The following is a 26,145-nucleotide window of genomic DNA, read 5'->3' on the forward strand; positions in this document are numbered from 1 at the left end:
TGGGCCGGAGGCTTCAGGGACATCTGAATCGCCCCCACCCGTCTCCAGGGCCAGCAGGGCCACATGGTCAAGTTTGCAGCCCAGAGCCTCACGCAGGGGCCACCTGCTCACGGACCCCTTCTCCCACCTGCAGGCCAGACCCTTCCTTAGCACTCTTGCCTTGACCACTGGCATACTCTGAAGTAAAAGAGGTTTGCACCCCTATCTCCCAGTTATGTGTATGTTTGTATGAATTAATATATTACATGTCATATAATCCACAACAGCACACAAAATAGAAATGTTAAAAGAACAAAAATTAAAAAGAAAGTTTAGGCAGGGTGTGGTGGCTCGCGCCTGTAATCCTAGCACTTTGGGAGGTCAAGGTGGGCAGATAGCTTGAGGTCAGGAGTTCAAAACCAGCCTGCCCAACATGGTGAAACCCCGTCTCTACCAAAAATACAAAAAATTAGCCAGGCGTGGTGTTGCACACCTGTAATCCCAACTACTAGGGAGGCTGAGGCAGGAGAATCACTTGAACCTGGGAGGTGGAGGTTGCAGTGAGCCAAGATCACACCACTGCACTCCAGCCTGGGTGACAGAGCAAGGCTCCGTCTCAAAAAACAAAACAAAACAACAACAACAAAATAAAGTAGAAAGAAAGTTTTACTATTTTCTTTGTGCACCTTACCACATCATCTCCTGGAGCCCACTTTGGAAACAGACTCAATTATGCGGAGACTCCCCTCCCTGCCTCCCGCCCTGGCCATGAGCCTGGCATCCACAGCTGCTGCCAGCTTAACCCTGAGGCCACCCTCTGGGGCGGCAGCCACCTGCTCCAAAGCCCTTCTGCCTTGGGGCTTATGGCTTCTACCCCCGCCCATTAGGCAGCCAGGCCGAGGCCCTGTACTCTGATTTTCCATCTGTGTGCACCCACTGGAACGTGGGCTATAAGCGACATGAGGGCAGGGATGGTGTCTGTGCTGCCCACTGCTGTGTCCCCAGGGACTAGAACAGTGCCTGGCACATAGTCAGAGCTCACTGAATCGCTGAATGGATGAATGGTGGATGAATGGTAACTAACAATAATAGCAGCCAACATTCATTAAACATGTGCTTTGTACCTGGAGGCCTTCTCAGTTCTCATTTTATCTGCATGGTGATCCAGTAGGTACTATTATTCTATCCCCATTGTCCAGATGAGGAAACTGAGGTGCAGAAAGTATAAATACCCTGCCCGAGTTCTCAGGGCAAACTGGAGGCAGAGCTGGGATTAGAACCCCAGTCACCTGGCTGAGAACCTGTGCTTGCAGCCCCCACAGAGAACAGCATCTCCTCTGGCCCAGGGTGACATCCGACTCCTTTGCAGGCCTTGGGAGCCGGGCGCAGTGCCCTTATCTGCTTCCTACCGCCTCCCCAAACCCCCAGGCTCTGGCCTTGCTAGTGCTGCTTCTGCACACACAGTGGGTGTCCCCATCTCCTGTCGATTCTGTGGCTTTTGCCTGTAAAGCCGTCACTCCAGCCTCCTTCAGGGCCCAGATGGATCCCGCCATCCCAGGGAGCTCTCTGGCCACCCGCCTCAGCTGAAAGGAAAGCCCAGCCTCGGCAGCTCCTGATAGCCGGGTCCCTGTAAGTACTTTTGTGAGGTCTCGGGTATGCCTGGGATAGTACACTCCCAGGGCAGGCGCTGGGGCAGATCCACCTTTCCGGCTCCCAGCTTCAGGCCTAGGGGCGGGGAAATGGCTGGTGCATATCTCATGGCTGTGGTTAGTGGCAATGCCACTGCCCTTTGACCTCAATCAGCCTGGCCGGTCCCTCCCTCGAACACCTCACTTCCCTGGTGATGATATTTGCACCAATGACTGACTCCCCAGGCCTTCTCTCCCCAAGGGAAGGCCCTGGAAAAAGCGGGCCTCGCCTGGCCCAGATGCACACAGTACCTTCTGTCTGTCCTTGCGCCTGCCAGTCCCTCCTCACCAGAGATGACGGGGCCCAGGGGCTTGTGGAGGGGCATACTGGGTGACTCCTGCAGACACAGAAACTCGGGCAATGCCAGCACCACGCACTGAGCCCTGAAGGTGAGCGCCCAGCCACACCTGCCTCCCGATCTCAGGAGACTCAACTCAGAAGGTACCTCCTGAACTTCTGTACACACAGGGGACTCTACAGGGACAAAGAAGACATTTCTCTGTCCTTTAGTTTGGACCAGGCAAAATCTCTCCCTTCTGGGAGACAAACACCCTCCTAATGACACTGTCGGGGTATCTGATGCCTTTCAGGAACACAATTCCCTCGACGCCCTCACCAAAGACTTGAAGATGTGCCCACTGCAGTTTTGGGTTCTCGAGCGTGGCAGCAACACGGGGGAGCAGGACAGAGCATCGCTCTCATTGCACGCCTGGCTCCTGCCTCGCTGACAAGCTGGGAGTGGCTTCACTTCCAAGATCCCAGTCCTGGAGATGCTGTGGGCTGGTGAGGCCGCCCAGCCTCTCCCACTTAGAGCATTATGAACAAAGGCCGACATGGGAGAGCAGGGATGAATGTGTCCAGAACAAGAATCAACGTAGGGAAAGCGGTAAATGCCAATAAGACTGTGTGCATGTCATTCTGCTCTCCAGGGGTCCTCCGTGAGACCAAATGTGATTCCAAGCATCTCACTGGTCACTGAGCCTGCATAAGCCTCAGGTCTGATGCAGACAGGTCAGTGATGTGATGGGGAAATGGGAGACGCAGACGGAACCAAGTCAGGATCAAGACAGTAAGGGAAAGAATCCAGGCCCCATTGCACTTTTCAGTGCTGTGGAAGTTGCTGGAGGAAACCTATGGCTCTGATAAGGCCTGTGACCCTGACAGATGTGGCAGGAAAATGCACAGCCTAGGGTTGCTCCCAAATCCCTCCGTTTTCAGCTCAAAAGCAAGGACTGAAGCCACAATGTCCTGCAGCGATTTTCAAACCATTTTCACCAGTGGAGGCTGTTTCTTCCAAAGAGACCTTACCCCAGGATACAAAAGACTCCTAAGAGTGGGCAGTGTGGCTACCTCTTGTTTGCCCCCGTCTCTGCCTCCGAGGCACCACTGGGAACACTAGGGTTTCCAATTTGTAAGCCACAGTGTCATGAGAACATGGAGGACTTGGTTCCTGGCCCTGGGCCTCGTGTGTGGCCTTGGGCAAGTCGGTCACCTTCTCTGGGCCTGTCCACCTTTCAGGTGGCGGGCCTGCACCTGGCCCACAGCTCTCCCAGGGCAGTGGCAGGCATCAGACAACACAAGAGTGGCAGGGGTCAAGACAAGGCCGTGCCAAGAGATCAACCCTAGGCTGAGCATTTTCTGTCAGGAGCACAGGCCTTATACCAGTACTATGGGTTTCCTACAGCAACTTCCATTCACCAGGAAGCCTGGAGCCCAAAGCGAGTCACGAATGGTGAGGGTAACTCTTAGTCAAGCCTAAGCCCTCTTGGAGACCGCAGGGTGAGCAAGCTGAGGTGCAAAGACATAACTGGACTCATTCGAGCCTTGCAGCAGCTCTATTTCGGGCAATAGGCATTCCGTCTCTAAGAGGAAATTACACTTAGGCTTCAGGGATGAAGCTTTAGTGGTGGGGTTTCAGACACCAACCAGGTAGTCTGAGATGGAGTTGGACAGGAAAAGGAAGGGATTACTAAGGTTTCCCACCACCCCTGAGATCACCCCAGGATGTAGCCTTCTTGCCTAGGCATGTGGCTGGGCCTCTAGCATAGAACGAGGCCACAAGTATTGACTATGAACCTGCACTACTTGACAAACCTTCTTTCCTGGGAGTCCATAGCCCAAACAAGGACCACATTTTCCAGCCAGCCTCCCCAGTAGCAGAGCTTGGGATCTGATCTCCATCTGCCTCCCTCCTCTTCATTGGTTTGGAACTCAGGAAGAAAAGAATATCATTTATACTTTCCCAAAGCCCCCCACACAGAAACTGTATGGCTTTCTCACTAAACTACAGACAACTCCTAGCCACACTCATCTCTGTATCCCTCAGCAGAGGATCGAGAGGCCGGTCCCCTAGAACACAACTTAGTAGGTGCTTAAGAAAAGTCTGCAGATTAATGAATGCTGGGTGTGGTCAGAGCAGGGCAGCCATTTCTGTGGCACAGGTCAATGAAGACAGGTGAAGGCCAGGGAAGCAACAGCAAATGAAATCTCCCTGTTCCTTTCACCAAGGAGTAAATTCAATTTAAAAAAAAGTAAAGGGCCTTGTGAGCTTATTAAGAGATACAAGAACTGGTACCAAAGGAACAGAAGCACAGCAAAGCAGGCTCTGGGAGCTCAGTGCCATCAGCTGCCAACGAGAACTCAATGCCATCAGCTGCAACAAGAAAGCAAGAAAATGCTCTTCAGCGCAAGGTCGGCACTCCAGCTGCAGGGCAGGGTCTGGAAGGTCACTCTCTGAAGAGGTTCCAGGGACAGACATTCTGTCCTGGCTGCTGGTGGCTGACTGCCTCTCACCAAAGGGGCGTGGATACTTCCTACCTCATTTTGAGAGCTCCACGAGCTCTGAATGTCCTCTTAGGAACCCCTTGGTTGGTCCCTGCTATTGGGTTACTATGAAAAATGCTGTGGATAAAATCTCCCCACCGTGTACAAAGCTTATTTGGCATGAACAGAGCCCAAATGCTTTTGCTTGGCATTCAAAATTAGGGCCCTGCCGCCTTTCCAACCTCCTCTTTTGCCCCAAATGCCTTTCAGCTTCCCTCTGCCCAGGACCCCCCAGAAACCCAGGGCAAGCACTTTTCACCCTCCCATTCTTCCTCCACCCTGTGTGTGCTCTGGGACAACCCTCAGCCCCATCTGCCCTGTCACAGTGAGCCACAAGTGTGCCGGCCCTCCTGGAGGGCTGGGTCAAGCCTGTTCCTTCCTCGCACCCTAACTCTGCCTTGCGCACAGAGGGATTCCCGGAACAGTTTGCTGAACCAGACTCGAGATGTGATCCGAAAAGGGCCGAGCTACACTGTGAAGGTTTCTTTCTCAGCGTGAAGTGGTGTTCCTGGCTGGGGGACCTGGTGCTAGATGCACCCAGAAGCTCACGCAGGTCTAGTTTCCTCATTCATTCATTCATCCATCAAATGCTTGTCAAGCCCCTGCTTCATGTCAGCTGCAAGGGGCTTGCCCTGGGCTTGGCTGTGCAGGGTGTGCACAGACACTGGGCTGAGAGGGCTGACAACCAGCCTGGGCCCCACTGCAGGCCATGCGTGCCTGGACAGGGCTGCACCAACCCCAAGGAATGCAAGGAAGCCCTTTCCTTCTCACAAAGGCGCCTTCCACTGGCCAAGGCTGCTCCCTCTGGGGGCTTAGTCTACTCAGAAGGGACATCTTTTGGAAACGCACACAAAGGAGCAGTTCAATGCCCCGAGATCTTCTACCTCACCTGCGCCTGGCAGAGAAATGTGACGGAGAGGACCCACGGCGGTAGGTACCTCCCAACCTCGCAGCTCAAGCCAGCAGGCTCCCTGACCCCTCCAAACCATGTCCTTTACCCCGACCCTGCCCCCCTAAAGAGAGATGCTGTGGAGGGCCGAGGGGTGCCCACTGATCGCAGGGTGTCTGCTAGCACAGAGGATGCTCCTGGAGCCCACCTTCTTCTTCACATAAAAATCAGCACAAGGGCCAAGCAGAAAGGGATCCTGTGTCCTGATGGGTCTCCTGTCACCCTTCCAAGCCCTCAAGGCCTAGAGAGGCCTTCAGCTTTGTCAGCTCTCACTGGACTTAGCCTTGATTCTTTCTTTGTCTGAGGAGGGTTAGCAAGTGAAAGGAGGAAGTGATTTTGTCTCCAGGTGCCGTCCTGCCATGGGCTTCTCTGGGCCAGGCCCCATGCTGGGACCTGAAACCCTGAAATTGAGCAGAGCCCAGGCTGTGGCCTCACTAAGGGCCCAGCCGAATGTCTTTGCCAGGATGGGGCTGTGCAACTGCCATTAGTTTCTGAGTCTGCGTCCGGCTATGTCAGTTTGTCGAGAGAGATCCCCTCTTCAGGGGCCCCGTGGCAAAGCAGGATGAGCTCCTCCTCCCCAAGCTGCAGCAGTGACAGGCACTAGCCCTTCCCGGCCTCAGCCCCGCTGTTCTGACTCCTGACCCTTCCCCTCGGCTGCCTTGACAAATCATTCAGAGAGAAGTCAAAAGCCAGCCAAGTGGACCCCAAGCCTCTTCTGGCCACCAAACCAACAACTCGTCTGTGTCCTCTGTTCCATCCACTCTGCGTCTCTTCTGCCGTTGTCGCTGAGAGCCAACCCCTCTGCCTGTGGTCTGGACCCCACCACACTCTTGCTGGAGGCATTCATTTCACCTCCACACATCCTCTCTTCTGGATGCCGAGAGCCTCATTTTTACCTGATCATCCCTGTTGGCAATCAACGTGCTCCAATAGGCTTCAGCCTCTTGTCCCCACGCAGCTCCGCACACCCAATCAACGTGCTCCAATGGGCTTCGGCCTCTTCAGTCCCCACGCAGCTCCGCACACCCAATCAACGTGCTCCAATGGGCTTCGGCCTCTGCAGTCCCCACGCAGCTCTGCACACCCAATCAACGTGCTCCAATGGGCTTCAGCCTCTTGTCCCCACGCAGTTCCGCACACCCAATCAACGTGCTCCAATGGGCTTCGGCCTCTTCAGTCCCCACGCAGCTCCGCACACCCAATCAACATGCTCCAATGGGCTTCGGCCTCTTCAGTCCCTACGCAGCTCCGCACACCCAATCAACGTGCTCCAATGGGCTTTGGCCTCTGCAGTCCCCACGCAGCTCCGCACACCCAATCAACGTGCTCCAATGGGCTTCGGCCTCTTCAGTCCCCACGCAGCTCCGCACACCCAATCAACGTGCTCCAATGGGCTTCGGCCTCTGCAGTCCCCACGCAGCTCCGCACACCCAATCAACGTGCTCCAATGGGCTTCGGCCTCTGCAGTCCCCACGCAGCTCCGCACACCCAATCAACGTGCTCCAATGGGCTTCGGCCTCTTCAGTCCCCACGCAGCTCCGCACACCCAATCAACGTGCTCCAATGGGCTTCGGCCTCTTCAGTCCCCACGCAGCTCCGCACACCCAATCAATGTGCTCCAACGGGCTTCGCCCCCTTCAAGCCGCAGGCTCCCCGTCACATCCCTCATTGCTGCTCCAGAGGGATTCTTCTTGGAAGAACTGTGCACCTTCTGTGCCTCAACTTCCTCACTTGCCATTTGCTCTGCAACGCACACCAGATGGCATCCATCTCCACCACGCCACTATATCCCGTCTCGTCATCATCACCAACACTCCCATACATCAGGTCCAGCAAATGCTTTTGTCTCTACCACACCCAACCTCTCAGCGGCCTGCCCACTGGCCACATCCTCCTTAAAAATCGTTATTTTAGTAGTTGCTAGTGTTTCTATGTTATGTGGTGGTCCTAACTCTCTTCATTTAACAGAGGACACTGAGGCTCAGCGGGAGTGGGAATAGCTTGCCCAGGTATCACAGCTAGTGTGCAGCAGGGCCAGCGTTGTAACTGGTGAGTCAGACTCAGGTTCTCGCCTTCCCTGCATGGGCTCCTTCCTGCCCCGCTGGCTGCCGCCATGCCGTCTGCGCTGCTTTCCTCCTGCCTTGCCGACCACTCCCCTTCAGTTGCTGTGGCTCTCCTTCTGCTCCTCAAGCTTTTTATCTTTTTTTGAGACACAGTTCCACTCTTGTTGTCCAGGCTGGAGTGCAGTGGTGTGATCTCGGCTCACTGCGGCCTCCACCTCCTAGGTTCAAGTGATTCTCCTGCCTCAGCCTCCCAAGTAGCTGGGATTACAGGTGCCCGTCACCACACCCGGCTACTTTTGTACTTTTAGTAGAGATGGGGTTTCACCATGTTGGCCAAGCTGGTCTTGAACTCCTGACCTCAGATGATTGACCTGCCTCAGCCTCCCAAAGTACTGGGATTACAGGCATGAGCCACTGCACCTGGCTGCTCCCCAACCTTTAAATGTGGAGGGGCTCAGTCTCAGTCTGGCCCTTTCACTTCTCCATCTACATTCTCTTCTTAGGCCGTCTTAGCACCTATATTAGGCCTTTAAAGGGGGCTTTAAATCCCAATTCTTAAAGGTATGATTCCAGCCCAGATCTGAAATGTAGACTGGAACATCTGGCCGCCTGTCTGGCATCCTAACTTCCTTGTCCTCAGGCACCTGACGCTTCCAAGCTCAAGTGGGACTCTGAAGTCTCTGCCTCCCTGACCCCAACTCATCAGTTCTTCCCCAGGCTTCCTCCCTGCAGCAAATGGTGTCACCAGTCATCCACAGCCTCAAGCCCCACACTCAGGTTTCCTTCCGTATTCCTCCTTTTCCTCCACCCCTCAACATCCAACCTACAAGTCCCATCAGTTCTGCCTCAGAAGGCATCTCAGGGTCCCCTTCTCTTCATCTCCATTGAGAACGTAGACCAAGCTGCTCTCCTCCACCACCTGGACCAATGCTCCCAGTTTCCTGCTCTGCCGGCGTCCACTTTGACTGCCTTCCATCCCATTCTCCACATTTAGCTGGAGTGATTTTTTTTCCGGAGAGGGATCTTGCTATGTTGCCCAGGCCGGACTCAGGCAATCCTCCCACCTCAGCCTTCTGAGCAGTGCCCAGCTTGGAGTGATCTTTTGAAAGTGGTCCTTTCATGCTCCTGCTTCAAGTCTTTCTGTAGCTTTCCCATGCTTTTAGGATTAAGTAAAAGATCTTACTATGGCTACCACGGGTGCTGGCATGACCTGAGTCTGGGCCCTTCTCCTGGCTCCCCTTGGCTGCTTTACTGCTTACTCCTCAGCGTTCATGCCCCAGGGACCAGCATTCCTCTAACACTCAGAGCTCAGGCTGCCCCTAGGGCTTCCCATGTGCTGTTCTATGCCTCCATCGTCCCTGACCTGGTGCTAGTCACTCCTGAGGTCACTGCCCAAGTGTGTGCAGGCCCCCTCTGGCTCCCCTGGTTCGGGAAGCCCTTGTGTTATGAGGGGTCACAGGGGCCTACAGTGCTCCCCCCAGCACTCAGCACAGGGAGTTAAGTGCTTCTGTCATTGTTCTGTTTCACATCTGCAAATGCCATGAAGGCCAGGAGCTGTGTCTGTCTTCATAACCATAGGACTCCAGTGCCTTGCTCTACTGTGGCATGTGGAGATGCTAGACGATACTGTGTTGACAACTGAGTGCCTACTGTGGGTTGGAGCTGGGGTTCTGGGGCCACACTGGTTGGATTTAGATTCTGGCTTTCTAACTCATTAGCCATTTAACCTTAGGCAAGTGACCTGATAGCTGTGTCTCAGTTTCTTCACCTATGGAATGGGGTGAATATGGGTATTTATACCTCATAAGGTTATTATGAGGGCTGAACAAAGTAAGACATATTAAAGTCCTTGGAATAGCATCTGACACATCCACAGTGTGTGGTAAACGTTAGCAGGACAGGCTTGACGCTCAGGGACGTCGTGTTCCCTCTCACAGGCTCTCCCTGTACAGTGACTGCACACACCACCTGTCTGGGAGCTGTCTTCATCTCGTCACGAACGGGGCAAGGCTACGGGATTACCCCTTGGCCCTGCTGATGCAACCTCTGGTGCCTGGGAGGAGTCTGGGCAAAGGGGCCAGGCCAGGCCAGGCCAGGGCCAAGGAATTTGTGAGAGTATTACAGCCTTAAATTTCCAGCAGAAATCAGAAAATCTGATCTTGCACATCTAAGAATAGCCACTGGTTTCAACCATGAGAGGTGCCAAAGTGAAAGCTATAATTATTAGTAAGTAACAAGCAGAAATTAACCACCTACCGCAAAGTCATTTTTAGCTGCCATCCTAAGGTGGAAATTGAAAAATGGGCACCAAGAAGTTGTTTGGTTTGGAAAAGACCCTGGCTCAGTGCTGAAGGGCTGTGGACATGCGAGTTTCCAATGCCAGCAGTAAGGTGTGCACTCAAGAAAGATGAGGAATGGCTCCCAAGGAACCATGTCTCCCACATCCCATGCTCTAGTGGGACTCTCCTGACTTCTGCACAGCGAGACTGCAAAGGTGCTCACTTCTTTCCAGCCTGGGCTCCCACACTGCAAAAATGGAGAAAATAACCTTCCTCTGACCTTCTTTACAGGATAGTATCTAGACAAATGGCACTGGACGATACCTCGAACTTTTAGAAGAAGAAATCATAAACATGGGTAGGTTTCTTTCCAAATATCATGGGAGGCACAGATGCCGTAAGAAAAAATTGATAAATTTATTTTAAAAAGTGGCAAAAAAGACAAAAACTAAAAAAAAAAAAAAAACCCAAAAAACCCAAACAACCCTTGGAAGAAGATGTTTACAGCACCTATTTCAGAGACAAGGGAGATTTCTTTGACACACAATAAATGCTTAGAAATAAAAAGGAAAAGCTCAGTATCTAAGAAGATAAATGGTCAAAAGCTATGGACAGAAAATTGAAATACCATTTTCTACTTGTCAGATTGGCAAAGATCAAGGACTCTGAGAATTCATTCTGTTGGCAAGGGTGGGAGAAAGTGGACATGAGCACATTGTTGACTGGAATGTAAACTGGTACAATTCTGCGGAAGGCAATGGACAAAACTTATCAAAATTAAAGAGTACACTCCCTTTCACGCATCAGTTCCACTGTTTAGAGTTTATCTTGCAGATTAAAAAAAAATACACAGTCGGCCCTCAGTATCCATGGGGAGTTGGTTCTAGGACCTCCCTCGAATACCAAAACCCATGATGTTCGAGTCCCTGATATGAAATAGTGCAGCATTTGCATATAACCTATGCACATCCTCCTGTGTATTTTAAATCATCTCTAGATTACTTAAAATACCCAATACAATGTAAATGTTATTTAAATAGTGCTTATACTGTATTGTTTAGGGAATAATGACGAGAAGACAAAGTTTGTACGTGTTCAGTACAGACACATTTTTTTCAAATATTTTTAATCCAAGGTTGGTTAAATCCATGGATGCAGAACCCGAGAATGTAAAGGGTAGACTGCGTACAGGGATACTTATTGAAGCATTATCCGTAATGGCAAAATACTAGAGATACTTAGCTCTCAGAGCGGGGGAGCTCAAACCACATAAGGTAAAACCCGACAGTGCAGTGGAAGCTGTTTTCTTGTAAATTTACCTCTTAAAAGGCTATGTGAATGTATGATATGATTCTACATCTTGACTCAAGCAGTTCTACATATGGACTCTTTGAAAGAGTCAGTCTGGCACAAATTGCCATAATAATCTAAATGTTATCAGCTGAATTTAAGATTCAAATCTAAATGTTAACCAGTAGAGTATTGGTCAAATGACGGTCTAACCATACAGTCGACTTATACTCTGTAGCCGTGACAAAGTATAAGTCACCTTACAGGTGCTGATGTGCACTGACCTACCAGGTAGCACATTCAGAGGGCGGTGGGGGACAAAGTACAGCGTGTGAGATTTCTGGAAGATGCACAGAAGTGGTGACAGTGGTTGCCTGTGGCGGGGGTGACTGAGGCTCACGGATAAGAGGGAGCCTTTGCACTTTGTGGCTGTTCAATTGTTTGCCATGGACCTATGGAAGCGAGCACCAATCACACAGAAAGTGGGGACCTGCTGTGGGCAAGCATCCCTCATCTCCTGGACCTGTCCCCTTACAGAGCAGCTGGTGGCACAGGTATCCTATTCACTATCTCCTTGCCTTGCACAATGACAGACAAGTGGCCTAGGGACTCTCTGCTATGATAGATTTCTCTGCTGGAAATCCAAGGTCATCTCCAAGTGACCTTTCCTGCAAGCCTCAAATCTGGGTCCACCTCCACCGTGGGTTCCCATCACGAGCTCCCAGTGTACTCAGTTCACCAGAAAAAAACCACCAGGAGAGAACAGGCCCACAAATGCCACCCAGACACCATGGCTTTGGGTATCAGACCTTGATCTAACTAATTTCTTCTAAAGCTTACAAAACTTATGGGTTCTGGCAGTATTGTGGGAGCTGATGATGGACACAGGAAATAGAGGTTACCTTGTTTTCATGAACTGCCAAAAAATTGAGTCCCATTTATTTTGTCTCTCAGAGCAGTGAGGCTCAAATCACATAAGGTAAAACCTGGCAGTGCACTGGAAACTATCTGTCTTCTCAATTTTCCTCTTGAAGGACTATGTGAATATACGATACGATTCCAAACCTTGACTCAAGCAAAGTCATTGCTTTGAAATAGTCAATATGGCACAAATTCCAAAAAGATCATAATTGACTGCATTCATTCGTCCTACACATAATGCTCACCGTATGCATACAGCACAGTTTGCTCAGGCCCTACAGGGTCTACAGTCACTTTCCATAGTTCAATTCCACCACCTTCTAGAATAGTAAAGCCACACCCATTCGCTAGGAAGGAGAACTTGACTCTGTCCTATGGGCCACGCAATGAGAAATGGATCTTGTGTGATTATATTAAAATTCAAGGACAGCTCCAAGAAGGCTGGGCGTGGTGCCTCACACCTGTAATCCCAGCACTTTGGGAGGCTGAGGCAGGCAGATCACTCAAGGTCAGGAGTTCAAGAGCAGCCTGGCCAACATGGTAAAGCCCCACATCTTCTAAAAATACAAAAATCAGCAGAGCATGGTGGCAGGTGCCTGTAATCCCAGCTATTTGGGAGGCTGAGACAGAAGAATCACTTGAACCCGGCAGCAGAGGTTGCAGTAAGCCAAGATTGCGCCATTGCACTCCAGCCTGGGCAAAAGAGTGAGACTCCATCCCCACCAAAAAATAAAATAAAAGGATAGCTCCAAGCTGAATCTTAGCCATCAAGTTCTTCAATATTCTAATAATCAGCTACAAAATTTCCTCCCCAACAGTCATGGCAGGCCACGCAAAGTGGGGCAAAGTCTCTGGATAACTGAGTCGGCGGCAGCAAGACACCAGGCGGAGCTCTGCTGGAATATGTTGACTCTCAGGTCAGTACGTTTTCCAAGAAACAAGCAAGAGAAGCACCGCCTTTGAGGTCAGGGGAGGTAGTTCCACCCTGGAGGAATGGCCTTCAGCCCTTCTGGTGTTTTAGACCTCGGCACTTCAGAAACCCAACTTTGAGACCAATTTGAAAGGCAACTCTGCCCCTACACCAGTCCCACAAGTTCAGGTTTACCTGGCCTGGACACTAAACCATACTCCTTCCCTTTCTGTTCTCTGTAGTCGTTGTTCACAGGGGTGACTGACTAGGACAGGCATCAGACTTCTCTGCCAGGGACTGGGCTTTTGCATAAGGGAGCTGTGGAGGAGGCGTTACTGCTACTCGTTGGCCCTCAGAGCCAGAATGTCTGGGCCTCTCTGAGCAAGAGGCCGAATGCCGCGGGTGTCTGCAGCAGAGGAGAATAACTGTGAATTCAGGAATCACCCCTCTTCTGTACTTCTGCTTAGAATATAAATTGTTAATTTATGGTAGTCGTTATGGCACAATTGAAGATGCCAACACAGAAAAGGCTGGCTGAGCTGGGCTCTGTGGCATGCCAAGGCCAGGTAAATCCAAACACGTTTTCAATGCGAAGGCCTGCCAGTGGTATCAAACAGGGTGGAATATCACACGATTAGCCTTGGCAAAAAAGGAGTCAACAGAAGGACAATTGGTGGATAATAAGCACCCTTCTCAGCCAAATGTGGGCTTTCACCATGCACTGTAAGAGTCAAGCCTGAGAAGGCCCAGGTAGGGCTGTACGGATGAAGTGATGAAACCTAAGGAGTGGAATTACCTTTTATGTTGAAACATAAATATGTAAGTAAAAACAGCCATTATTTCTTGGAAGCGCAGTGCAGTGGGATTCTCATTATTAAAATGCCTGCACAGGCCAGGTGCAGTGGCTCACGCCTGTAATCCCAACACTTTGGGAGGCCGAGGTGGGTGGATCACCCGAGGTCGGGAGTTTGAGAACAGCCTGGCCAAGATGGTGAAGCCCCATCTCTACTAAAAACACAAAAATTAGCTGGATGTGGTGGTGGGCGCCTGTAATTCCAGCTACTTGGGAGGCTGAGGCAGGAGAATTGCTTGAACCCAGGAGGCGGAGGTGGCAGTGAGCTGAGATTGCACCACTGCACTCCAGCCTGGGTGACAGAGCAAGACTCCGTCTCAAAAAAAAAAAAAAAAAAGCCTGGACACTGCATTTATTTTTGGGCTTTTTAGTGGTGCAGAAGCATCGCTGAGCCAGCAAAATGCCCTGGGAACTGGGGAAGGGGCACTCATGGCCCCCTTCTGGGCCAGTCTCCAGGTCAGAGGCTGCTGCTGTCTCTCTATGAAATTACGGAGAGAGCCATCAGAGAGGGGCAGAGGCGCACAGGAACATGGCGGCACCAAACACACGGCCCCTTCCCTGGCTTTATAAAGACATCTGTGTCCTTACCACCACCTGGCCCTCTCGCAGGGACCCCAAGAATTCACTGCCAAGATGTGCCAGGCATTGCACTCACCAACCCCGGGAGATGGGTGTTATTCCTAAGCCCATCACACAGAATTGGAAACTGAGGCTGAGTTAAATACTTTAACTCAAATCTATCCAGTTGGTACAGGTATGACTCCAAGTCACTCACAAAGACAGTCCCTATAGCACAAACCCAGTACCCCACATGGCAAACTCCCCAAGAATCCTTAGAGTCAAATCCAGAAAACTTTCTTAGATGTCTGCTCTGTGCCAGGGCACCGAGGCAGGGGAGAGGGATCAGGGCATACAGAGTCACTCGTGGATCCTGCAGAGAAGCAGTAACATTTCGGTGCATGACTGAAGCTTTGAGCTTTCCTGATGAGGGGTGTGGGCTAAACAGGCAAGCGCCCAGGCTTTGGCACAGCAGCAGGTTGTGGGTAGGGGGCGGAGTGGTACCTGCATGGAGCCAGATCTGTGCCAGCGTCATCCAGGGGTGTAGCGGGCCCTGCTTAGGGGCGCTGCTCTGCAGAGACGAAGCCACTTCCGACAGTGCCTGCTCCACTCTTGAGGCTGCTACTGATGTGGCATGGACGGAGCCTGTGAGAGGTTTTTGAGAAGACTCTATCAGGAGCGAAAGAACAGACCCAACCAATCAACCCCTTCCCACACAGACAAGTGTGGAACACACACACCCCTTCCCCCAGGATGTTTCTAAGATTTACTGTCCACAAAGAAATGTGGGCAATCATGGCCTGAGGCCTTAGTTTCCATCCTTAGGCTTTAGCTAATCTTTTTGTCAACAAACAGAGCACATGCCCCCTCCAGGAGCTCAGCCTAGCAGCGTGAGTGCTGGGAGATGGGGGGCCAGATACATAGCTGTGACGATACTAGTGTTTAAAAATCACATAAATGAAGCGCTACAAAGGTACATTACAAAGTGCCCCTGTAAGGGCCTAAACCTAGAAACTGAATCAGGGTCAGGGGAGGAATACACTTGCCTCCTGGGGTAGCATTTGGAGTACATGTACTGGCCATTCTCAAGACAAACCCAGCAACTTGCCAGCCTTGGAGAGGTGGGCTACACCCTCAGTTTAGGACCATATTCTAAGGCATGACTTAAAAACTGCAGAAAAAAGCACACTTTTGCCCTGTGTATAAGCAGATGTCTATCCTTAAGGCTAGACTAGCAGGGGATGGGATGGGATGGGTTTGTAGCAAAGACTCCTGGGGCTCAGAATATGCACCTGCCTGATTACTCCGTAAAACCTGCTGCCCTGAAAGGCTAAGGACACGGGTCGACTGAGCATGTTCACTAGTCAAGGGATAGGTGTAGTTCACAAGTCAAAATGCAAAACTCATTTCTCTTCACGTTGACCTCTTGGAGGTACTGATGATCAGAGACCACCTCCTTAAACAGAGGCTTGCTTCCCACCTCTTTCTAACATTCACTCTTGGAGATGTGGTTTTAGAATCGATAGCAGGATTCTCAGTCGTTTCAAATTTGAGACTGTTAATATTTCTATTCACCTGCATCATTCTTAATTTGTACTTCATCAGAAAGCTTAGTATGGAGATAAACATTCCAACACTGAGAATGGTAACTACCAAATCATCATAAAGTTTAAAATAGTAATAATCTATAAAGATAAATGCTGACTACAAAATAAATGGAGTTATATTCTTCATAATACAAAATTGTGAGCATAAAAATAATTTCAGTTGCGCTTTGGAACGCACCCATCATCTATAAATTTAAAGAGTATTATTCACAGCAACAGATGCGCCATCCATGTTATGTTTTGATTGCTCCAGTATAACGGTAACATGGATGCCTCTAAATGCACCTGAATCCTTTGGTGGGGCCTTGGTGGATGGAAATCAGAGTGGGCCAACAGTGCCCACAAGGATGACCAAGAGGAGAGCAGCCTCTGGAAAGGTATAGCAAGTCCTGCTGCACAATACGGAATTCAGAGGCTGAGTTAAAAGAGTCCAATTGTCCAGGCACGGTGGCTCATGCCTGTACTCCCAGCACTTTGAGAGGCCAAGGTGGGTGGATCACCTGAGGTTTGGAGTTCAAGACCAGCCTGACCAACATGGAGAAATCCTGTCTCTATTAAAACACAAAAATTAGCCAGCTGTGGTAGCACATGCTTGTAATCTCAGCTACTCGGGAGGCTGAGGCAGGAGAATCGCTTGAACCTGGGAGGCGGAGCTTGCAGTGAGCCGAGATCGTGCCATTGCACTCCAGCCTGGGTGACAGAGCAAGACTCTGTCTCAAAAAAAAAAAAAAAAAAAAAAAAAAAAGGTCTAATTGATGGCATATGAAGGGAGAACCTAGGAAGTGTGGCTAAGAATCTATCCTTGTTTAGACAAAGTATGTCTAACTACTATTTTTAAAAAATCTAAATAGCAAAATGATTAAACTGCTGTTGAAATTTCTTATTTGTCACCTTTTTATGGAAAGTAATATTCTAACTTTGATAACAAGGACTTGATGTAGTTTCCCTGAGACTTTTAGTAGCAATGATAGTTAAATAAATGAGTAGCCTAGAGGTTGCTGCTGCCCTGTTCTGCTGTTGCCAAGCTGGCTACCTTCTCACTGGCTTGAACAGTGGTTCTCAACCTTAACTTCACATCCAAATCATTTGGGATTTAAAAAATCATGAGGTTATAGCTACATCCCAGACCAACCACATCACTCAGTCTAGGGGTGAGGACTGGCATCTTCGTTAATCACCCCAAGTGATTCCAATGTGCAGCTAAGAATGAGAACCACTCGCCTGGAGAGACAGGAAGCAAATGTTATGAATGGTCAAAAAAAAGCCTGTACATGGCCCAGGCAGCCTGAGCTCTCCTGCTTCGCTGCAGCTCAAGGGTCACCTGGAGCACAGAGTTCCAGGAAGATCTTGTTCTCTAGAACAAGGGTTCTTAGACTTTTTGGTCTCAGAATCTCTTCAGATTCTAAAAAATCATTGAAGACCCTAAAGAGATTGTTTATATGAGTTATGTCTATTGATAGTCACATTAGAAGTCAAAACTGAGACATGTTTAAAATATTCACTAATTCATTAAAAAATAACGACAACAAATTACTGCTCTGGAAGCATTCTGTACCTTTTCTACCAGGTTCTGTGAATCTTTTGCTACAGGAATTTGTGACTTTTGGAGGGGCTAATTTTGGTTTTCGGATTAACTGTTTTGTTTGGTCCACAAATAAATAATCAGAACTACTGCCAAAGTTTCTTCTCTGTGTGATATTTATACACAACTAAATCAATTAATTCCTAGCACAATATATTTTACTATGAATAAGGTCTGGCAGATGATGATGATGATGGTGACGATGATGAAAGCAGTGGTGGTTGTCAGTTTTAGAGAACATACCATGCTTCAGGCACTGCGATTGGCACTTTATATGTACTAATCTTTAACCAGAATGAAAACCCTAGTCTGATTCCAAATCTGTCCTCTAAGTCCAGCTCTGATGCCACTCCTACAGGAAGGCTGTTGTGAGCCTTCCGCTTCTCCCTACAATGAGTGAGACCCTCTGGCCCTCGGTGCTTCTATGAGTTTGTCACTAACAATGCACAGACCACAGGTTTTAAAGTTAATGTTCACTGTCTCCCTTATTAGACTGTGTGGGTCTAGAAGACGGGAACTACGTCCTCAGTCTCGGGATTTTCAGGGACTGACAATACCAGACCCATACTAGGCATTAGGTAAATGAGTGTGCAGGGAGTGAACAAGTGCTGTCAGTAGACAAGTCACTGTCTGAAATTCAGAAGAGGGCGCCCCCTCTCTGGATGCACGTCCGTGTGCTCCACTCTTCCCCTCTAACAACGGCTCAGAGGCCGGAACCTTCACCCACTCAAAGGCCACTTCAGTATAGTGCTCATCACTTCCAACAATCCAGACTAAAAATGACAGTGGTGAATAGTTCCAATTAAACACGGACGTTTCCCCTCTCTAACGTAAAATTAAAATATAGAGAAGGATAACAGGTTTATAAGAAATAATGCTTTTCTTCCTATCAATTTCTTGGTACACACATTTCACCAGGGCAGAGAGCCTTCATGTTCTGAACAAGGGATGAATATTAGGGCACTCACATAATAATAGCAGATAACTGACAATAGTGAAATTAGATAAGTTGGTATCTAATATTTCTGAAAATAAACAACAAATAAAAGTCTTCTGTTGAATTAGTATTGGAAGGAGGGGGAAGGAAAAACATCACTTTAATCAGAATGGATACAGCTGGTTAAAAAACAAAAAACAAGCAGGCCAGGCGCAGTGGCTCATGCCTGTAATCCCAGCACTGTGGGAGGCCAAGGCAGGCAGATCACCTGAGGTCAGGAGTTTGAGACCAGTCTGGTCAACACAGTGAAACCCTGTCTCTACTAAAAATACAAAAATTAGCTGGGCATGGTGGTGCACGCCTATAATCCCAGCTACTCAGGAGGCTGAGGCAGGAGAACTGCTTGAACCCCAGAGGTGGAGGCTGCAGTGAGCTGAGACTGCACCATTGTACTCCAGCTTGGGCGACAAGAGTGAGACTCTATCTCCAAAAAAAAAAAAAAAAAAAAAAAAAACCCTGTATTTTATTGTTTCATAGAACTGAAATGGTGACTATACAGACACTGGATTTTGATTTACACAGGTAGACAGCTGGAAACACTGGCTCTAACCAGCATATTTTTAAAGAGCCCCTTTCTTTCTCACCACAGCAAACCTGTTCCCGCATCATACATCAGAATGAGAGCACTATTAACTTAAGCTGGAAATGGGCAAACTGAGGCTTGAAAAAGGAATCAGAAGTTACACTATAGGACATATTTCCAATTTGAAATCCAAGGCTCTGCAGAAATAAATTTCCAAATAATCAGGTTCAACAGGTGAGCCAGGGAGAGCACCTGGGCTGCTGTGCATGTCTCATCTGCCACCCGGCTTCAAGAGGTCCCGCCACTGCCAGAGCCCACAGGGCTGTGTGCCGTGCAGCGGCTGCCGTGCTTCATCTAGGAGACAGTGTACCTCTCTTCCACAGTCACGGGACACAGGGGCTCTGAAAAGCCACTGCCAAGACCCACTGGACGAGGGCTGACGTAGGCAGGTGAGAGCTCGCTCTGAAATTTAGCCCAGGTCTGTGGTCTAATGGCCCGAATGGTGCAGGGGCATGTGACGTCTAGGAGTGGAGGCCATCTGCATTTCCACAAGCCAATGGCTTTCCTTGCACTCCCACCTAGATCCTCAACAGAAAATGTTATATTGGACACTTGATACAGAGGCAAAGTGCCTCTGTATCCTTCTAGGCTCCTCTCTCCATCACTGTGTGTGGGGGTAAGAACGGGGAAAGGCAGCCGAGGACCCAGGAACTGTGGTGGGTCAAGAGGACCCACAGCCAAGAGGATCAGGAACCAAGAGGAACCCAGGTCACTGACCTCGGGGTACCACGAGTCCAAGCTCTGAACCCCTCCTGAGGTTTTCTGACCCATGCTCCTATCATTCACTGAGGGCTGTTGAGAAACCCTGCCTGCCACAAATAGGACACTGGGGACAGCCAGCTCAAATTGCCTTTGTAGGTGAAGCTTCTCCAAAAATCCTTTTTCCAACGCACATGACACCTATGGTGAATTTCACATAGACCTCGGCTGTGGCAATCACATGTGAGCCCTATTCCACCAAAGTTCATCATCCAAAGGGATCCCAGCACCAATAATTCTGTTAAGAAAAGGCACAGGCTGGGTGTGGTGGCTCATGCCTGTAATCCCAGCACTTTGGGAGGCTGAGGTGGGTGGATCACTTGAGGTCAGGAGTTTGAGACCAGCCTGGCCAAAATGGCAAAACCTCATCTCTACTAAAAATACAAAAAAAAAATTAGCCGGGCCTGGTGGCTCACGCCTGTAATCCCAGCTACTTGGGTGGCTGAGGCGGGAGAATCGCTTGAACCCAGGAGGCGGAGGTTGCATTGACCTGAGGTGGCACCATTGCACTCCAGCCTGGGTGACACGGTGAGATTCTGTCTCAAAAAAAAAAAAAAAAAAAAAAAGAAAGAAAAGAAAAGAAAAGGGCATAACTGATAAATTAAGTGGCTTAGTTATGCTTCATATCCCTGTATTTGTCACACGCAGTATTGCCAAATAAATAGCATATATTATATTCCAGCGCTCCTTCTAACTATCTGGTGGCCTCAGTTAAGTGGCTGCAGTCTGAAGGACCCCTCGCCTTCCCTCTCCCCTCAGAGCACATAGAAGATGAGCTGGATCTCAGATGGAATCCTGCCCACCCGGTGACTTGGCAAGCATTCCAGTGCCAGGAACAATGGATAGCCACATTACATGATGTGTGAAAAACATCCTCTACCAAAAGAAAGACGTCAGCCGACCACCTCACACGAGGCTGGCAGGATTTGGGGCAGCTCCTTGCTTCCCAGCCCTGGAGAACTCACTCCATGCCTCATGGGCGTGAACGTGGGAGAACAACGGCACGTGGCCGCACCCCAAGCCCCATCTCTGTTTGGCACCCACATTCTTTCTGTCCAATGCTGCAGCGGCAGACACCTGCCCTCCCCATATTTTTCTGACAAGTAGCTGAGCCACTGCAGTTGTGGGCATGCAGAAATCACCTGCTGCTAATGAATCTCTGTACCTGTTTTCCCTTGACCTTGAAATGATTCCAAATTCTCTGTCAACTTATTTACCTTCCAATTCTTGGAAGGTGTGCCCCCAAAACAATTAAAATAATAAGAAAAAGCAGCAAGCAGTTCCATATCCTAAAGAACCTGAATATTAAGCAGCAATCAGAATGACTCAGCATTCTGTCAGCTAGCTTTGCTTTAGAATTTTCATTTCTTAACAGGAAAAAAAAATTCTGTTTCTCAAGATAGGGCTTGGAAATAAATCAGTCCAACACTGCAGACTGCTGGCAGCTCTGTGCCCTTCTGTCTCTGTGTGTCACCTGTGCTTGACGAACCAGAATGTCCTGGGGGCTGAGGATGGGAGGAGGCGGAGGAGCTAGTCATGGCTGTCTCTTATTTCTTGAAGGGAGAGGAAGAGGCGTGAGTGTCCACTCTCACTTCGGCCCTCAAAGCAGGCATATTTCTCCATACCTTTAAAAAAACATAACTGCTGTTCCCTCATTTCCCTGGCGCCCGGGAGTTAGGACAATTCCCATCTTTGCTGTAGGGTAGTCCTGCTTTCTGAGGAGGCGACTCCAGGTGGTGGCTCCTTGCACCGCGCTGCCACAGCTCTCCTCTCCATCTGCTGCTTCCCTGGGAACTGCCCTCGCGCCTTGTGTCCCCCAGTGTGACAGCAGGGGCGGGGCCGCTGCCCACCCAGTCCCACCAACCATGAGGGCTCCTGCTGTGGGTTCCTCTGATAAATAAATCACCTTGGTCACCATTCTAGTAGACACTTCCGTTTTTCACCAAGTGAAAAAAGGATTAAGACTCATAGCCCCAAGAAGGGATCAGTTTCCCACTGACTTTCACAGAATAGCAAGCACCGTTTAAACCTGACAGCACGTGTCTTGTCCTGAGAGGGGAAAGCTCTTTCCAGGGAAGGACCCCAGTAAGGCGGGGAGGGCCGGGGACATGTCGTCACTGGTGGGCATGCGGGGCTAGCGCAGCATGCTGCTGGCGGGTGCCGGCAGGGCCAGGCGGTCACACGGAAAGCATGGAGGGAAGCCGTTCACACGCATGCGGGAAGGTGCCAGCTGTCAGAGCGAGCCTCCGCCGGTGGCTCTGCACTAGAGACAGTACCTTCTGGAGGACTACATTGGGCAGATGCTTCCATCTCCACCTGAACCCTCCCCGATGTATATTCATGAGGCTGTATCTCGGGGTGGAAGTGCCTTCTGCCTGGGGAAGGCTCTCTGAGCCTCCAAATGCCTGACTGCCGGCGTCCGGGGGAAAGCCTCCCACGTTGGGATGATATTCTAATGCTGGACACACCCCCCAGCTTCTACCTGAGTGCCACTTACTGGTGGCTTGTCAGTCTCCTATCATTCCACTCAATCTTGTTTAAAGAAAGATACTACAGAACTAATTAAGGAGAATTATATTAATTTTAGTTTAATTAAAATAGTAAAAAAAGGTTCTATATTAGGGCTGAATTTTTAAAATTACCACCCCTCAAAAATGGTATGGTCATCACAGAGAGATGTTCCCATATATACATAGATTTCTTTTAAAGCTACTTTATTCTAGTAAGCAGGAACAGAGACTAAAACCGCCTAATGGACTAGTCACCTCCTGATCATGATATACATTCTTGAGTGTTAGAAAATGCAACTCAATAAAATGCTAGTCATAATGGAAAGAGAAAAACTTCACTACTCTCTTGAATTCCTTTCTCAATCTTATTTTATTTTAGAGGGATGTTCTTTCATTAATGTGTTTACTCTTTTCTCTTGGTGACTTACTGCTAAAGAGAGCAGCAATTTCACTAGAATCAGTGATAGGAAAAATGGAGCCAAGAACTCAAGTCGGTAATCTTGACTTTAGCACGTTCTTGGAGAGGGGAATAAAACATCAGCACAGATTTTTCTCCAAAAAGACCACTGCTAGGGCACCTGCAGGGGAGTGCCCGAGGTCCTCTAAGAAGTGATGCGCAGCATGCAGACAGCCCTGCTGGTTCCTTCCCATCCTGCTCAGCCACTTCCACTCTTCTGGTCCTAGCTGCCCAGGGCGTAACTCAGGGGGACGGCACCTGACTCGCCCTTAAAACCAGGACCCACGGCTGCCAAATCATAAGGGCAGCAGTGTACATAGAAAAACTATAGAATTTACATTTTTCCAGATGAGGAAATGAGGCCCAGGGCGATGCAGTGAGTTGCCGGCTGACTCCAGAGCTGGCCCTTGATGGTGAAAGGAACCTGGCAGGGAAATCTCTTTTATGAAGCACCTAATGTGTGATGACAACACCAACATATACCTCTTTTCTATTATGGACTGTTTTTAGGCCAGAAATGAAGGCACAACTAGGCTGAGCTGGATTTCGGAGGGTGGAATCAACTCTTAAGGGTGAGGGGCAGCATTTGCCATAAGCTAAAGGCTCCGGTCATTCAGATGCACTGGATCCCATATCCACCAGCATTTCCCCAAATACAATCCATGGAACACTGATTTCCTAGGGTGGAAAAAATGATTAAATTAGCTTGGGAACACTGGGTCAAAGTGCGGGACTTCTCAGAACATTTAATGTGGTTAAGGTGAACTATGAAGCACTAGGCAGGAGACGGACTATCGTCCAAATATATTTGACCAAAGAGAATTAGTGGTCTAAGAAACATCCTTTGGAAAATGTGACAATTCACGAATGACTTAAACACCGCCAAAAGCACTGTAAGGCGGGGCGTGATGGCTCACGCCTGTAATCCCAGCACTTTGGGAGGCCGAGGTGGGAGGATCGCTTGAGCCCAGGAGTTGGAAACCAGCCTGGGCAACACAGTGAGGCCTCCTCTCTGCTAAAAACTTAAAAATTAGCTGGGTGTGATGGCGTGTGCCTGGTGGCCCAGCTGCTGAAGAGGCCAAGGTCGGAGGCTCGCTTGAGCCCTGGAGTTCCAGGCTTCAGTGAGCTGTAATTGTGTCACTGCACTCCAGCCTGATCTACTAAGTGAGACCTTCTCTCAAAAAGAAAAAAAAAAAAAAAAAAAAAAAGCACTGATCCTACATCCAGGGAATTAAGCAATTCCTTTAAATTTTGGTAGATACAGTTTTAAGTTTTATGATGTCTGCTTATTTTCAGAAAAATTAACAGTTAGAATTGCTCTCCTATGAACAATAAAGGTTGGATTAATTACAGAAATTTCAAGATCCAACTGGTTCCCTCTACCTAAAATTTATTGGCCACCTGCCTTGGGAAGGCGGGGCATCTCATGCTTCCAATCAGTGCCAGGAGTGCTTCTCATCCACCCACTGCACACCCAGAGTTGGCCCTTTTCCCTGCAATGCCTTCTTTTGTAGTCCTTCTCAGATCAATACTGCCTCCTCATATATAAACCCAAGCTGCGCTGAATGCATGAGGCTCTCAGGAGGGATGGGCTCCAGGTGGCAGAGTGGGCAGGTGGGCAGGCAGGTGGCAGAGGGATGTCCACGTCATCTCAGCATTCTCAGCGCTCAACAACCACAATGCACATTCCATGGTGGGGGGAGTGTGATTCTGGAGGCCCTCGGAAGGATTAATAGATTGGTAAACTACTTACTAACTGAAAAAAGGGAAGGAAAACCATGAAAGTATGCTTCTGGAGAGTTGCCTTGGAACAACAGATCAAACCAAAAATTAAAACCAAGAAACAAAACATTTGAAAAATCAAAATTAAGGCTAAAAAAGCGAACAGAGTTCTAATAACCTTCCAACTGTAAGTCTGGCTGTCTAGAATCATATTTCCATTCAACAGTGGCACACATTTTTCCACTAACAATTTTTTTTTTAAAACCAAAGAAAGACCAACTGGGCATTCCCCTATCCATTTAAATGTTCACCCAGCACATGAAAGCTGACCCATTCATGCAATGTATTTTGTTTCCAGAGCAGGAAATTCCAAAGGGAAGGGAAAAATAATCAAACGAGCAGCTTATGGGTCTTTCCACACATTAACCCTAATCATGACTCCAGTGGTTTGTAGGGTTGGGCTAATTTTCCCTTCTATGAAGTCAAAGGGTTGGAGGGAGAAATTCACAAAACTTCAGGGCTTGACTATCTGCTTGTCCTAATGGAAAAGTTGGGACTTAAAATCATTAAATTTTAATTAAGAAATTCTACATTTGTCAGTATGTTTCCCCTCTCTACCTAAATGCTGACTCTACGGGAGGGGGTGGATTCTCGAGAGCTTCAGTCTCAGCTGAAACACCTGGTTACTGGCTAGACACTCCCTGAGGATGGAAAGATGACTTCAGCTTATTAAGAATAAACAACTGAGCACTGCCCGGGACACACTCCATTCAGCAGAAAGCCCAGTGGGTGCTCATCACCCCAGAAAGTCACTGATTAATCAGATATAAAGTGCCTCCCCTGAAGAGTCGGCACTTCAATCTTCAAAAGGTTTCAGGAGCACAGGGCTCCCAGGATGCAACACGATAAATATGGGCAGGTGGGTCTGTTGTGCAGAAAAGAGTGGATGGGGCAGTGGGAACATACCATGTTATTCTAGAATGGAAAGATCCCATTTTCAGACAATAAACTCAACAAAAGTCAATGTAAAGAATTTTTCTGGAAAAATCGAAGTTGGCAATTGCCAGTAGGCATTGTATTAAGAGAAAATGCCTTTTTTGAGAAATGAATTAAAAACAACATACACGGTGTTTAAACAGTATCTTCATCTTCCATTTCATAAAACTGGGATTGCCATTAAAACAAAGTTCAGAACACTTAATATGCAGATAAGTACGGTCAGCGGGCTTCTCGGCGTGGATGGTTTATTTTAAATGGTAATCTAACTTCTGCCCTGGCTTTGTGTGTGTGAGAGCTGAACACAGCGGGTGAGCCATCCGAAAGATGTGCACATTAGAGAAAGTGGTTCTTTCTGGCAGCAGTTCCCCTTAAGAGCTTTTGTTCAGCATATAACTGGGCATTTGGAACAAAGATGAGCCCTTATAAATCAGAGACACAGAGATTAAATTTTCTGGCAGTGCTGGCAGTGAACATTAAATAAATGAGCAAAAGAAAACAAGGACGGATTCCCCGGGCCAGATTCACATTTAGGTCCCATTTAAGGTTTTACCAACCAGTGTTCATTTTCACACAGGGATCTTTCTTGTTGCTGTTCATGGACAGGTTGTGGAACTC

At 48.9% G+C, this 26,145-nt stretch overlaps 1 protein-coding gene across 23 annotated transcripts in view; it reads right to left on the reverse strand.

Annotated features, from left to right (window-relative positions):
* TTC7B (tetratricopeptide repeat domain 7B) overlaps positions 1-26,145 on the reverse strand; it is a 274,722-nt gene that overhangs the window by 40,083 nt on the left and 208,494 nt on the right. For 13 of the 23 annotated variants that reach the window (XM_073998069.1, XM_073998065.1, XM_073998061.1 and 10 more), the window contains 2 exons: positions 24,563-24,613; positions 14,819-14,959 (listed from right to left, as the gene is read on the reverse strand). In XM_073998069.1, the coding sequence (XP_073854170.1) occupies positions 14,819-14,959; positions 24,563-24,613 (192 nt within the window). The remainder of the gene's footprint in view (positions 1-14,818; positions 14,960-24,562; positions 24,614-26,145) is intronic. The other 10 variants (XR_012416059.1, XR_012416058.1, XR_012416057.1 and 7 more) reach the window with 1 other exon arrangement.

Source organism: Macaca fascicularis, chromosome 7 (assembly GCF_037993035.2).
Source record: "Macaca fascicularis isolate 582-1 chromosome 7, T2T-MFA8v1.1".
NCBI lineage: Eukaryota > Metazoa > Chordata > Mammalia > Primates > Cercopithecidae > Macaca > Macaca fascicularis.